This window comes from Schistocerca americana, chromosome X (genome assembly GCF_021461395.2).
Source record: "Schistocerca americana isolate TAMUIC-IGC-003095 chromosome X, iqSchAmer2.1, whole genome shotgun sequence".
NCBI classification, from domain to species: domain Eukaryota; kingdom Metazoa; phylum Arthropoda; class Insecta; order Orthoptera; family Acrididae; genus Schistocerca; species Schistocerca americana.
In genome coordinates, this window is record NC_060130.1 from 669,069,815 (window position 1) to 669,084,850 (window position 15,036).

General features: G+C 38.4%; 1 protein-coding gene across 1 annotated transcript in view; it reads right to left on the reverse strand.

The window, feature by feature from the left end:
• Positions 1-15,036, reverse strand: part of LOC124555129 — a 274,513-nt gene that overhangs the window by 80,217 nt on the left and 179,260 nt on the right. Inside the window, exon 4 of the mRNA XM_047128941.1 lies at positions 13,054-13,170. Within this exon, the coding sequence (XP_046984897.1) occupies positions 13,054-13,119 (66 nt within the window). The 5' untranslated portion in view covers positions 13,120-13,170. The remainder of the gene's footprint in view (positions 1-13,053; positions 13,171-15,036) is intronic.

A 15,036-nucleotide genomic window follows, 5' to 3' on the forward strand; every position in this document is an offset into this window, starting at 1 on the left:
TCAATGGCCAAAATGAAGGCCCCGTTATCAGCACCACTGTCCTTCAGTCCCTGCTGGACACAATGGACAAAATGCACACCATGTTGCTCCTGAATGGCACATAAATCATCATCAGGCTGTAAAAGGAGGCGATGGTGGAAGATGATACCTTGCACCATACTGAGACTGTTATGGGGGTGATAGTTAAGAGAATGTTACCCAACTTGTTACAAGCAAGCAGCACCCACAACGGAGTGGGGGATACTGTTTGAATCGGAACTGAAACACTTTCCATTTTCAAAATTGCTGCTACTTCCCCAAACCTGTTCTGAAGGTGTTCAACAAAGAATAATAGCATAGTGATCAAAAAGGAATCTCCGTCTGTCCTAAAGCAAATTAAGTATTGTGGGGAGTATTTCTCCCTTTGTCTCTTACCCCTATGTTCCTCTCTCAGCGTAGCCCAGCAAGGAAACACTGTGGGGTCACATCTATCCGTATTATTGTAGTACTTTCCTTCAGAAGAGACTATGGAGGCCGTGTGGCCACAAGCAGAAGAACATTTGATCTGCTTCATTTGCACATCATTTGTCTTGCCGCCAAGCACTCTGAATGGGGGCTCTCCTCCCCATGGGTGCCACTCAGCCACAGCAACCAGGTTGGTTAACCATTGTCCTGAACCCTATGCCCCAGCCACAATGTAGTGTGATCCTTGCGTGGTTGGAGCTACATCATGCAGGTAATGGACAACATTCACATTCCCATTCCCCTCAACCCCACACACACACACTTCTGCAAAATTTGGAAGAGGAATGGTAAGTCAAACCCAACAATGGGATGAAACATTGTTTAAAGTGCTGAAACAGGAAAAAACTAGTGTCCAAAATCATAACCCCTACCCAAACAAGACTGGCACCTGGAAGACAGTCCAGTGTAAATGCAGAGGGGAAAATGAATAGTGGAAGGATGGACTTTTATCACAGTAAAGTTAGTAGTGCTGCAAGTGCTGGGGCCACATGTTGTAGAGGTGGCAAAAAATTATTTTACTGAGAGAAATAACTGGTTACTGAGAAGTAGCAGTTACTGTAATAATCGTTCATCTGATAATGACAGTTTTTCTAATAACTGCCAGTAGAGAGCCTATATACAGGGAGAGAGTGGCCATAGGTGAAATCGCACGTGACTGGCCGAGCTGCTACAACGCCATGTTTGTGCCACAGGTCTCTCTTGAGTACTATGTTTGCAGTGCTTTTCGGAGTTAGATTACTATTTTGAAGACTTTGGGAAACAATTAGAAGGTAATTTGAGTTATTTACAGATTAAATGTTCATTCTGTATGTGTTTCCACTTTACTTAGACAGCTTTTTGCATGAAATTTACACATGAGAGCTTAAATATGAGATCAAATAAGAAAGTATTTTGTTATAAAATCAGTACTGGTATGATGATAGGAGTGGTACTGTATGTAGCTGACCACCTTTAATTCATTCTGCAGACATTCAGAAATGATGCCAGTGTGTGCTGCTTTTGAATGTACTAACACAGGCAAACGTGGATTTCGTATGCTTGTATTTCTGCAGAATGAGGAAAGAAGAAAGCAGTGGGCTGTTGCAGTTAACAGGGTAATGTAAATCACACAGGAGCCTTGTGGAAACTGATGAACTACTCTTATCTTTGCGAAGTAAGTGGTTTTAAGTTTCCAACTGCATACAACACGAGTTGTAAGCTAGATGTTGTTGTGAGATGTAACATTTGGCCTGTGTATTTACTGTGTGCAATTTTTTATAGCACATCTAATTCTTGTAAGCATAGAATTAAAATGTAGTTATGTAGCAGATGTCGACAGATTCTGGTAATTCCAGATGACTAGACTATTTGTTTATCAATTTATCATTGCTTTTATTTGGGCACGAAGCTTCACAGTTGTTTTTCAGAATTTCTCTCTCTCTCTCTCTCTCTCTCTCTCTCTAGTATATTTGTGTAAACACGTTTTTCAGATATCAATTTACCACAGCTCCTTTCTTTTGCTTCTTTATTAAGAAACATTTCGTTTATGACCACTGGGAGAAAGTGAGGGTTGATGGCAAGAGGAAGCTCAAATCCAACGCCACACCAACAGTTTTTTCTCATATAGTGCCAAAGGTTAAAAGAAGGAAAATTAAACTATGCCATCAGCATCCAACTCAAGAAAATGAAAGCAGCAGTCCCACAGCAGACACTGTTGCAGAAATCCAGCAGCAGTGTGACGAAGATCCCATGTGTAGTGTGCAAGACAGTGAAATAAGTGAACCAGCAGAATATGATCTCACAGAAAAATTATATAAACTATTAGGTTACATTCATGTTCAACAGAGAAAGATTTCAGCTCTCAAGAAGGAGGTCAGTTGTCTTTCTTTGAGGAATACACAACTAAAAAATAAACTCCACAGTATGTGTCACTCAGTTCCATATAAACTAAAAACATTGTGTAATGACAATCAACTGGAGAGTTAAAATAAGAAAAAAGTGAAATGGTCAGCAAGTAGTGTGAAAAAAGCTCTCCAGTTGAAATTTGCATGTGGCAGGAAAGGATTTGATTATTTAATTAGTTCAGCTTTGCCATCACTGCGGACACTATAGAGGAGACTTCAAGATTTGAACTTGGTATTCTAGACGAACTCTTCACACTCCTCAAAGAAAAGGTTGAAAGTATGGGTGAAAAAGAACATGACTGTGTTCTACTGCTTGATGAAGTGTCAATTACTCCAAGCAGGGAATTTGATGTGGGAACAGGTGAGTTTACTGGCCATGCTACCCTTTCAAGGCATGAAGCTGTTGCCACACATGCTTGCGTATTTCTTTTGGGCGGTATCTCTTCCAGATGGAAGCAAGTAGTGGCATATCATTTTACTGGAAGTAAGCTAAGTGGTAAAATTTTGGGTGACATCATTTTACAAATAATTAAATGCAGTGAGCATATAGGACTATGTGCACAGTGTGTGACATCAGATATGGGTGCTGCAAATCAAAGTACGTGGAGACATTTTGGAATTGTTTCTGGAAAAAAACTCTGTTATTCAGAATTACATTTTAAATCCTAAAGATCCAGGTAATATACTTTACTGCAGATGTGCCACACCTTTTAAAAAACATTAGACAATGTTTACTGTCCAACACAGTTATAAACATTCCTGAGAGGATACGGGACAAGTATAAGTTGCCATCCACAGTTGTTGACTGTAATCATATTAAGGAACTACATTATTTTGATCAGGACAATGATTTGAAACTTGCGCCGAAGCTAACAACAGATGTAATAGAACCAAGTAAGTTCACCAAAATGAAAGTTTCTGGGGCACATACTTTTCTCAGTCACGAAACCAGTTGCGATCTGAAGTTTATGTCCTCTGAAACTGATATTGCTAAATACAGAATGACAGCATGGTTTGTTGAGATAGTTGACAAGTGGTTTTCAACAATGACTTCTAGCCATCCAATTACTGCCCTCAGCATCTTCAATCAAGATAGATACAAGGAGGCTATCACGTTGCCGAATGAAGTTATGATGATGACTAAGCAGATTGAAATTGGAAAATTTGGTCACTCGAAACCAGTTGAACATGGTGTGAGACTGTCCACACAAAGTGTACTTGATCTGCAGGAAATCTTTTTACACAAGAATAATTACAAATTTTTGCTGACAGCTAGATTAACACAAGATTGCCTAGAAAATTTGTTCTCCTGTGTTAGGAAGTATTCAGAAGGTTCCCACAGCACTGCAGTTCCAAAACAATTTGAAAACTATTTGTGTTGCTCAGTATTTCACAGGTGTAGGCAAAGGATCCTATGACTAGCGATTCTGTCTACCTTTCAAGTTTTCTTGACCAACACTCCACTACACGCCCCACATCATCTGTAACTCAGCCTGTATTTAAGCTTCCAAAAGGTTGGAAAGAGCACGAAACCAGTTGTGAGGATGACTTAAGTGACACCAAAAGAAATGCATTAAATTATATTATCAGATATGTTATATGGAGGGCAATGAAATTTGACAAGCTATGTGAGAAGTGCCTGAATGTAGTAGCTTCATATACCAAAGATTATTGCACTTTTGTGAATTTGAAACAGTTCAGACAGGAAAACGACAGCCTTAACTATGCTTCAGAGGAGTGTTTTTCCTTTTTTTTTTGAAAATGGAAGTGATTTTTAGGAATATTGGCCCTACACTTGATAACTCACAGAATTTGACTGTTTTCAGTTTGTCATTGATAAATTTCATAGCGATGATCAAATCCGAGGAGTTCAGTTTCCCGATTGCCACAAAATTAAGTTGAAATTGGTGAAACGGTTTGTCAGATTTTGCCTGAAGATATTCTGTCTGAAAATGAACAAGAATATATGCTTGAAATTTGGCCATGTTATGGCCAGCACAACCTCTGCTATGCATGCACTGGCTCAAACTGTTAGGTAGTTGTAGTAAATCTGACCTGTATCATGTGACAGTTATAAGAAATTGTTTCTTGTGCTTCAGCTCTGAAATTTTTCTGGGCTGAAGGACTGTGTTACAGTTGTATCTAATGACCAGTACAAGCTTCATGTCCCATCAGATCTCAGAATGATAACACCATTTCCGACAAACAAGTAAAATGTTTTTAACCATGAGGAGTCACATAGATGGTCCAGTATTTGTAGTGCATACATTATATTTCAAGGTATTTGATGTGCTAGTCCTACATCAGTTGCTCATCAACATACACAGCGAAGAATTTAATGTTTGGAACTCAGATAATTTATGTTCAGATTTACAAGGTCAGAAATCATTGTTATCCTGAAGTTCATTGTTTTTAGTTTATCTGTGTAGTTCTGTTATTTATTGCCTATGTTTGTGCTAAAATAGGTACAATTATTACTTCAGCATTTCTGGTGACTGAGCAGTAAATAAAAAGTTGCTGTCATCTGTGAACAGTATTGTTTCTGTCAGTGTGGTACTTTACATGTAATCATTAATGTAAACTTTGAACAGTATTGTATCCAATGCACAGCATCCTCCAAGTTTACGTACTCTTGTTCTCAGATATGCTTACCAATCCAGTTAAATGTTTCAGTAATCCATTCCATTCTGTTTTCTACGTAGGGTAGAAACCATTTCCTCACTATCCTCAACATTTTAAGCATGTCAAGTTTCTTTAACAAAATTTGTTGGTCTAATGGCTCAAAGGTTAAATGGTGCCACCACATATGTTTTACATTTTCTAAATCTAAAGTCAAATTGTTCTTTACCGAGAAGTCTGCTGTAAGTGATTCATAAGCCTGTTTTTTGAATAGTTTTTACTGTCTTCATGAAAGATGACAGTGCTGAGAATTGAAATTTCCTACATTTTCACTGCCAGCTAATCTGTGTGCACAGGAAGAAACTTAGTGTGTTTGAAATGTCGTGGGTTGGTAGTCAGCTATCAGTGGTATATTACTACCGTCAAATAAAGCCCTTTCATCCTATTAATGCATTCTCTTGGCACGTACACTGTTGTTTAAAGCTCTAGGAGTTTTACTTTTAATACTGAACACTAAATTACTGACTGCCTATTGCTAGACAATAGCACAAACACTAGTGGTAGCATAGCGTTATATAGTGTACAGTGGCTTGTGTTAGTAAATTCTGTTATAGGTAAGTTTCACCACTGCTAAAGCATTTGTTTATAAAATATACGAAGGTCTTAGGATTAAGTATCACACAAAGCTTTTTTAAAATATTTAGCTGTCTATATTGTTTATGCACCGTATGATGGATTTTGTTTCGGCTGTTTCATTAAAGCCTTAATAAGAGTAATAGTATCTGTTGTTAATTACTGACAAATAGAGATATTGCATTCTATTTTACTCACTACCTTTAATTGCCTACATTCTTACTGATGTACACTTTGTTATATATCTGTTTGTTATGCTGAAAATAAAGTAATGAGTTTGGGTAATTTTGTGTGTACTTAATATGTCTGAAGATACTTTGAATTTCCAGAGAATTCCTCATTACCAATAGTCACTTTACTCCTGGACAATATAATTAAATGTTTCAGGAAATGCTTCATCAAATAATTGTTTGAAAAATGTTATGTACTTCCACATTTATACATTCAGTCTCATTATGTTCTATGTTTCCTCTTCTTTCTGTGTTTGACTAAAAAATCTTTAAGGTGGGTGAAGGTAGTGTTTTCTGTCTGCCCATTACATGAATAAAATAAAACAACCAGTGCTAAATGATGTTAAACCTGCCTCACCTTATGAAAATGAGGACAGACTGTTATGAGTGTCCTGCTGGAGATTATTCCATAGTGTGAACTGACGTGTGTAATGCAAATTAAGTTCAATTTTTGTACCTAGAGAAAGAAGCACTGAGCAGCTCGCGTATGCGCCCACACACACACACACACACACACACACACACACACACACTCACTCACTCACTCACTCACTCACTCACTCTCCCCTTTCTGTGCGCCAGTCTGCCCCTCAGTGCTTTTTCTGTCTGCTGAACACCGACCTGTCCTTATGTGCATCTTTTCCTCACTGTGGAGTCTATGGACCAGTGCATCTAATCTAATTCAGTACTGTTGATAATGGCCATGTGGACAGGAAACTACACAGGATGACATTGAGAACAGCTTATCAAAATTCCAGGCCACCTCAAATCTATTCACTGCATAGGTCAGTTGGGAGGTGCAATTCTTCACTGATGGTTGCCACCTGAATATTCACATTCTGTGGCAAAGAGAGGGTATGCCCACGATTTGTATGAGACCCAATAGAAATTTGTCTTTATGAAGCTCTTGTTTCATAATTTATTCCTCCTTGTTGCATTCTGTAAAGTCCGGTCAAGAGGAAGTGACCTAAGACTTGAAGTAATTGAATGCAGGACACAGCCATTCTGAGGTAAGTTCGGGCAGATATAAATGCATTGTATATTATAGGTTTGTACATAGTCAAAGTCTGAAGACACCTGAATTGTCTGAGAAGCACTTTAAGATGCTATAAACTTGAGCAATACTCATCCTTTACTACTGTCATCTTTGTAATGACAAATGGCTGGAAATATATTCTGCGTCATCTAACATAGAAATAGGCTGAGGAATTATGACCAAAAGATAAAAATTGGCAATCGCACCCAATTGTAATAGTAAAGGAACATGAATTAACACACATTTGTGTTGTTAACATCTTATCGCTTACAGAGTCTCATAATACAGGCAGCTACCAATTTATTATTACTATTATTATTGTTATAATAAAGGTAATACCTTTATTACTATTATAATAAAAGTAATAATTGAGCCATAGATTTTTTTTAAAGGTTAATCATGTAACCAAAATTGTTTGTTTCTTTACTTCACTGAAGTAACTTTTTAGTTTCAGGTGCCTGTTCATGTTTCCTTGTAAAACCATCACACCAACAAGTATTGCAATGTACTCATTTTTTATGTACTACATTTCTTTAAATTTTCATGCTTCTCGCCCCAAGTTTTTTTGAAGCCTGAATTCGCCAGTCTTCATTGGTAAGGGAAAACTTGTGACGTCAATTTTAGGTTATTTGCGAACCAGAACACAAGGCACTTTTTTGTGTTTCACTATTATCATCGCTTGAGTTTCAACATGGATAAATTATTAACATATGTTTTTTGAATTTGTATTTGGATGTGTCAGCACTATTTGCTGAAAACCTTTTGCTGAACAAATCATCTTTGAAAACTCTTCCGTTCTGTGGCATACCACGTCTGCAGATTTATTGTTTGAACTGAGATAGTAATATTTGTTAGAATTAGTTTTCTTGTTATAGTAGCTCATTACTGCAGTGCATTTTACATCACCTGATATCAATAATGTTTCTTAATGATGAAGTTACCCATCAGAAGCATTCAGTCTATGAGAATGTCTTATGAATACTTTTTGTCTTGTCTTCAAACAGTGGTACACTGCTTATGATTTTATCAAACGTAATGTGTGGTATATTGTTAACGTTTTGCACTTGAGATGGAAAACAAATCCCACAGGGCCTATATTTGTTGTTTACATTCTTGTTATTGCGGTGATCTGTCTTCCAAACAAGCTTCAAGACAGAAATATCAAGGTCCGAAATGATTTTTGCATTCACGGCAGGAAATTTTACTACTAGCGGTGTTTATTACTAATCCAGTAAGCATTCAATCGTTCAAAAAAACGTTTACTTGAGTATTTCTCGCAATTTCATCTCATGTTTCTGTCTCGGGGACGGAGGTATTTCCGCAGACTTAGCACTCCACTATCGCCGGTTTGAACGTTCTGTCCGAAGTCTGGCACAAATATGGCCACTGTAGCGGCGTTGGCCTCTCTCTCTCTCTCTCTCTCTCTCTCTCTCTCTCTCTCTCTCTCTCTCTCTCTACAGGCTCTCTAACTGCCAGTAGTGCTTGGCACCATCTGTTTACTGAAGTGTGTACTACACTTTTGCATCTCCTGAGACCTGACTACAGATAAACAAACAAAGCAGAGGGAGTGACTACCTGTAACGTATTCTACAACTCGCAGAAATAATGGTCAGACAGAGTGCCATTTGTTTATCACAGTGTCACTTCAGTTTCGTGCTATCTAACTATGTACAGTTACCATAAGGAATTAGCGCAACAGTGGAAATAATCATTAGTAGATGAGTATTAAATTATCTTTCTGTGGCAGTTGTCATATACTCTATTGTTATAACTGTCAGATTGTGCATCAACTGTGGCAATGACCATCAGTAGATGAGCATACCTGTAAGTCATTTTTCGGTGACAGGTACTCCTTGCTCACAATTATTTTTCTCTGGGAGTTACAGGCTACCATTACAGATTACTTCGAAGTTGATAACCATGTCCCAGACTCCAGTAGGTTGTAGCAGACTACGATGTTCCCATGAGAGGATAAATATTGGAGTTAAACAAGTTTTTTTCATACTTCTATGGAAATAACCACCAGTTGTCAGGGATTCCACAATGGTTGATTTCAAATTAACTTGCTATTTCAATATTTGATGTATAGTGTATAGCTAAAAATAGTCCAGTTACGATTTGAATTACTAAACACAGACCGAGCGAGGTGGCGCAGTGGTTAGCACACTGGACTCGCATTCGGGAGGACGGCGGTTCAATCCCGTCTCCGGCCATCCTGATTTAGGTTTTCCGTGATTTCCCTAAATCGTTTCAGGCAAATGCCGGGATGGTTCCTTTGAAAGGGCATGGCCGATTTCCTTCCCACTCCTTCCCTAACCCGAGCTTGCGCTCCGTCTCTAATGACCTCGTTGTCGATGGGACGTTAAACACTAACCACCACCACCACCACCACTAAACACAGTTCTAGTAGGGGCCCAAAATTTCATCAAAATGAGATGTTTGTTGGTGCAGGTAAGTCAAGTAAGGAGTTGTTAATAATGAGAACTACAGATGAGCTAGAGATCTGAAGCTTTCAACATAGTTCAGAAGCTAATGGCAACATAACATTAATTTGTTTTCTCTTCTGCTGTGTGGTAGAGGGTCGTTTGTGTACCACAGCTGTTTCCCCCTTTTCCTACCTCCAATCACGAATTTTTGCAGTAAGAATAACCATCACTTCACTGCTGGTACGACTCCTGGTGACCTCCAATTTCTCTAATTTTTTCCTTCATGGTCTTTTTGTGATACGATATGTATGTGGTGGGAAGCAATATATCAGTTGACTCGAACGAAGAAATTGAATTAAAACTGAAATTTAACAAATGTCTCTACTGTAATGTCATGAAAATGTTTGAAATCCACTGAAAGATTTCACACACACAAGAGAGATGTGAGCCCCCTAGGGGAGGGGGGGGGGGGGGGGGGTTGGAGGAGGGGGTTTACAAGCAAGGAATGATTGTAACTGTGTTCAGCAGACCAACTCTTCATATAAATTTTTTTTGGTAAGATAATACACACAACAGGTAACTTCCTGATGCATTTGGTTCAAACTTTGTTTACAGCCACATTTACATGCAACAATGTACTTGTTAAAATTAATGTCCATTTCATAGAAACTTACCAAATTTGTTAAGCAATCCTTGTATTACACCTATGTCTTGAAAAGTGAAGAGCTATGTATCACAGTTATCCCAAATTGTTGGGCTAGCGGCAGGAGTTGGTACCACTGTTGCTAATCATTTTATCACAGCTTACATGAAGTGTCCCCTCTTTCAATTTCTACTGAAAACATTGCTGCGTAGTATTACAAACGGCAAAAAACCAGCTGCAGTAAAGTACCCAGTTTGCTTCTTCTGACAGCCACTTTAACAATTTTGCTATAATAACAGTTGTTTCAAAAATGTAGTTTGAAATAGTAAAGTAATGCTAAGAACAGAAGTGTATTTCAGAATCCCATAGAAAGGCAAATTACAGGTAACAGACTGATTATGAAAGGTCTGGAGATTGATCTTCATTCTGTCCTGGGACTTTGTTTCAGTTACTTACCACTTCTGTCACCTCTGGTAATGAATTGTTAATGTGAAAAATTTCAAGGTCACAGAAAGGCAAGGACACATCACCACAAATAGAACCATGCCTAGTAAAGTCCTGCAAAGTTCAAACCACCCTTTGGACTGAGAGCATCTTTACCATTTACAAATAATATTCAAATTTCAGAAAGTCTCATTACTGCAGTAATTATGAACTTCTCACACTCACATGTGTGTATAAGTCATAATGTATAATTGAAAATGAGTAAGTGAAAGAGTGCAATGGAAGAGAAGTGACAAATAATTATTGATGTTAATCAGCTCAAGCAATTAACAAGATGTGTAGATGTGTTATATGTATCTTATATATGCTAAAATGGAGGTTTATAATAGCTTAATTACGAGAAAAGATATTGGTTAGAAAAAGCCTATTTTCAGTTATCATTCACCTGCTGTGATTTGTATGTTGAACCTCATATTTGTGTATGCATACTCTTATTTAATTGCAGAAATTGTTAAGCATGTAATGTAAGAATGGCAAATTAGTTTGTTATTTTTATCACATATTTGAGTGCTAACAGGGATTTGTGGCTCTAGAAAAGAGATTAACATACTTTGCAACAGAAATTACAAATGAGGTTTTCTGTATAGCATACTGGTTCATACATGTAGGGGGCCTTCAGTACCCTCAAACTTAAATAATTAGGGGGCACCTTTCCATCAGGAGAGTAGCTCAGAATTAGAAGACTCAATCATAATTCCCTTCAGCAAATATGATATGTCACCACCATGAACAACCAACATCACTTTGCATCTCCAGGATACAAATTCAATGTCATTATTACACTGTATCTCTAAGTACATCCTCCTATGTACAGTATCAAAGTGGGATGAACACTACACTATATACAAGGTGTTTGGACTTTCCTGTTATAAGCTACCAATGCTTGTGGAGTACAGTGGGTACATAATATTTTGAATAGGAATCTATGTCTGGAAATGTACCTTTTCCATTCTATGACAGTTTCAATTCGGATGTTTAACTTGTCCACTTCTGCTTGGGGAATTGAATTAGATGAGACACAGTACAATTATTAGGTAACAATTGGAAATGGATCTTAACAAAACATCCATTTATCTCTTGAGCACATTTGTTTGTATTAACACTCAAACATTACATTCTGTATGTACACTATGCTGGATTCTTTTTTGTTTTTCAGTAATGTAAACATACAATGTTTCTGTGTTAATACTAACAAATTTGCTTAAGTGATAAATGGATGTTTCATTAAGCTTCCTTTCAAATTGTTACCTAATAATTGTACTGCGTCACACCTAATTCAATTCCACAAGTGTAAGTGGACGAGTTAAACATCTGAACTGAAACCATTATAGAACATAAACGCTAAGTTTCTGGACATGGGTTCATATTCAAATTATTTTCTACTCACTTCCTTCTACAAGTCCTTCAAGTTTGTAACAGGGATTTCCAAATACCCAGTATATGATATGTCATCTGATGCTGTAACTCTTCTGACATGTGTTAATAAACTAATGAAGTTGTGGTAGGACATTGACACATTTTGCCTGCAGCAGGAAAGATATTACTGCATTGGCTATCACAAATGTGGTGAAGACACTGGTTTAGTCCTTTTAAATGTTTCCAAACCAGAGGATATATATTTTTTCTGGAAGCAAGGGACAACACATTGTTGCTGTCATCAGGTTACAACGGGCAGTTCACATGAAATAATTCATATACTGACTGCCATACTGTATTACAATGATGATTACTTAGAAAATTTCCTGATGGTTGTTTAACACTAATTACGCACAATCTGTGTAATACTTATTTCAATTGCCTTGCAGTTCGTTCCTTCCACCCATCCGTCAAACCATATGTTGTTCATCGGGTAGTCTAGAGACATACAAAAGAGGTGGTCATGCTGACTCAGATTTATTATCAGCAACAGACAGTACCTCACAGTTGTCACCTGCTGACTGAGAATGGAGGAAGGCAACAAAATTAAAGTTCCATCTGTACTGTAATTAGTTAAGTCTAAACATGATCTGCAATTTACATTAAGTTTCAATCAGGGCAGTCATGTGGAGAACAGAGTAAGTAATAGTTCTAGTTATATTTTAGATTGCTAATCTGCATCTCTTTAATGCAGAAACTCTGTTACTCTTTCTGTGACAAAGGCATCAAAACACACATGTGTATTTCATTAACTGTGATGTGTGCATAAAAAAGTAAGATATGGAGGTTTGTATTCCTCTTCTGCATTGTGTTTGTCAAATACAAGAATTCTACTGCATCAGTATCTTAATTCCCACAATTAAGTGCTAAACAAACATTATGTAACTGTAAATAAGTTACTTCCACTGAACAAAGTGAACACATTTGAGATTGTAAAAATACATGTTGACAGGTACACCTTTGCTTTCATACAGTAAATAATATTTATAGACATGATACACAAAAGTGCTAGACATAGTGCTTGTATACAATAATTGCTCCTTAAACTCACAACTATTTATCAAAAAATGCTGGGCTAAATGTAATGTTAAAAAATTATGACATAAATTTGCATACTGTTGTTTTGTACAGAAAATGTCCAAGACACATCACAACTTACCACCGTTATCCTGTCCAAAGACGTGAATCTGCCATCTGCAAACAGAAGAGGCAGACAGAAAATCATCTTCTGTCCAAACTACTGCCTCTGGATTTCCTTCTAGGAACTGCCTAATTACTGCAAATAGAAAATAAAAGTTGTCAAGTTAATTGTTGTGTGTGTATGTGTGTGTGTGTGTGTGTGTGTGTGTGTGTGTGTGTGTGTGTGTGTGTGTGTGTGTGTGCATGCACGCGCACACACATGAATAACTAGATCCCCATATTCCCTTTACTATCTGCTACTATTTTACAAATCTATGAATGTAATTCAGTTTCCTGACAAACAGGATTCCAAAACTAAGTTCCATTTGGGTACTGTCATGAAAAATAAATAAATAAATGGTTTATTTGTCCATAACAACTTAACAGTCATGGGCATAGTCAGTTTACAAAAACAAGAACATTAAAAAAAAAGTTTAGAAGTAAAGACAAATTATACACAATAATATTAAAAAACCTTGATGGAGTATGAACACTTATCAATTAACAGTTGCTTTAATTTTGTCTTAAATATGTTTCCTTTTAACAATTTTGTATTATTTATTTGGCAATCTCTTATAAAAATGTCTTCTAGCAGAAAATTGACTATGATATGTTGCTTCACCTGATCCTCCTCAACTCAACAAGCCTTCTTCCTAGATGTTGACCTCCACCTCAAAGATAGCTACATCAGTACTGCCACCTGTTCCATACCAAGAAGTCCCTTGTGTACAGTCTAGCCACCCATGGTCGTCGCATCTGCAGTGACGAGCAGTCCCTCTTGAAATACACTGAGGGTCTCACTGAAGCCTTAACTGACCGCAATTATCCTCCCAACCTCATACAAAAACAAATCTCCCATGCCTTATCTTTCCAGTCTCCCACCACCTCCCAAAGCCTCAACATCTGACCACAGAAGATCATTCGCCTCATAACTCAGTACCACTCAGGACTGGAGCAACTGAATTACATTCTCCGCCAGGGTTTCGATTGCCTCTCCTCATGCCCTGTAATGAGAAACATGCTGTCCACTATCCTTCCCACCCCTCCAACAGTGGTATTCCGCCATACACTGAACCTACACAATATACTAGTCCATCCTTACACAACCCCTGCTCCCAATCCCTTTCCTCATGGCTCACACCCCTATAATAGACCTAGATGCAAGACCTGTCCCACACATCCTCCCACCACCACTTCTCCAGTCCGGTCACTAACATCACCTATCCCATCAACAGCAGAGCTACCTGTGAAACCAGACACGTGTTCTACAAGCTAAGCTGCAACCACTGTGCTGCATTCTATGTATGCATGACAACCAGCAAGCTGCCTGTTCGCACGAATGTCCACCGACAAACTGTGGCCAAGAAACAAGTGGACCACCCTGTTGCTGAAAACTCTGCCAAATATGATATCCTTCATTTCAATAACTGCTTCACAGTCTGTTCCATATTGATCCTTCCCACCAACACCAGCTTTCCTGAACTGCGCAGGTGGGAACATTCCCTGCAACACATCCTACATTCCCGTAACACTCCTGGCCTCAACCTCCATTAGTCACTGTCCTCACCCATCCAGCCTCTTTCCTGTTCCCATTTCAACACTACACAGCCGTCACACCACCACCACACTCAGTCTATTTATTTCTCTCCTTTTCCACTACCCCCCCCCCCTTCCCCTTCTCTGAGTCTAACATGCAGCACTTCGCTGCCCGCCACCCCCACCATACTATCCCTCCCCCTCCCCACTCCACCTGCCCCCTTACCCCCACCCAGTCACCACTCCCATCATCCACTGGTGCTTCTGCTCGTAGTGTGGTTTCAGTTGCCTGACACTGCAGTCGTGTGTGTGTGTGTGGGGGGGGGGGGGGGGGGGGGGGTGCGCGCGCGCGGTGCTAATTTGGTATGGAGAAGACATAGGATGATATTCTCTCTCTGATGGTGCAGAGTTTATTAGAGAAGGCTGT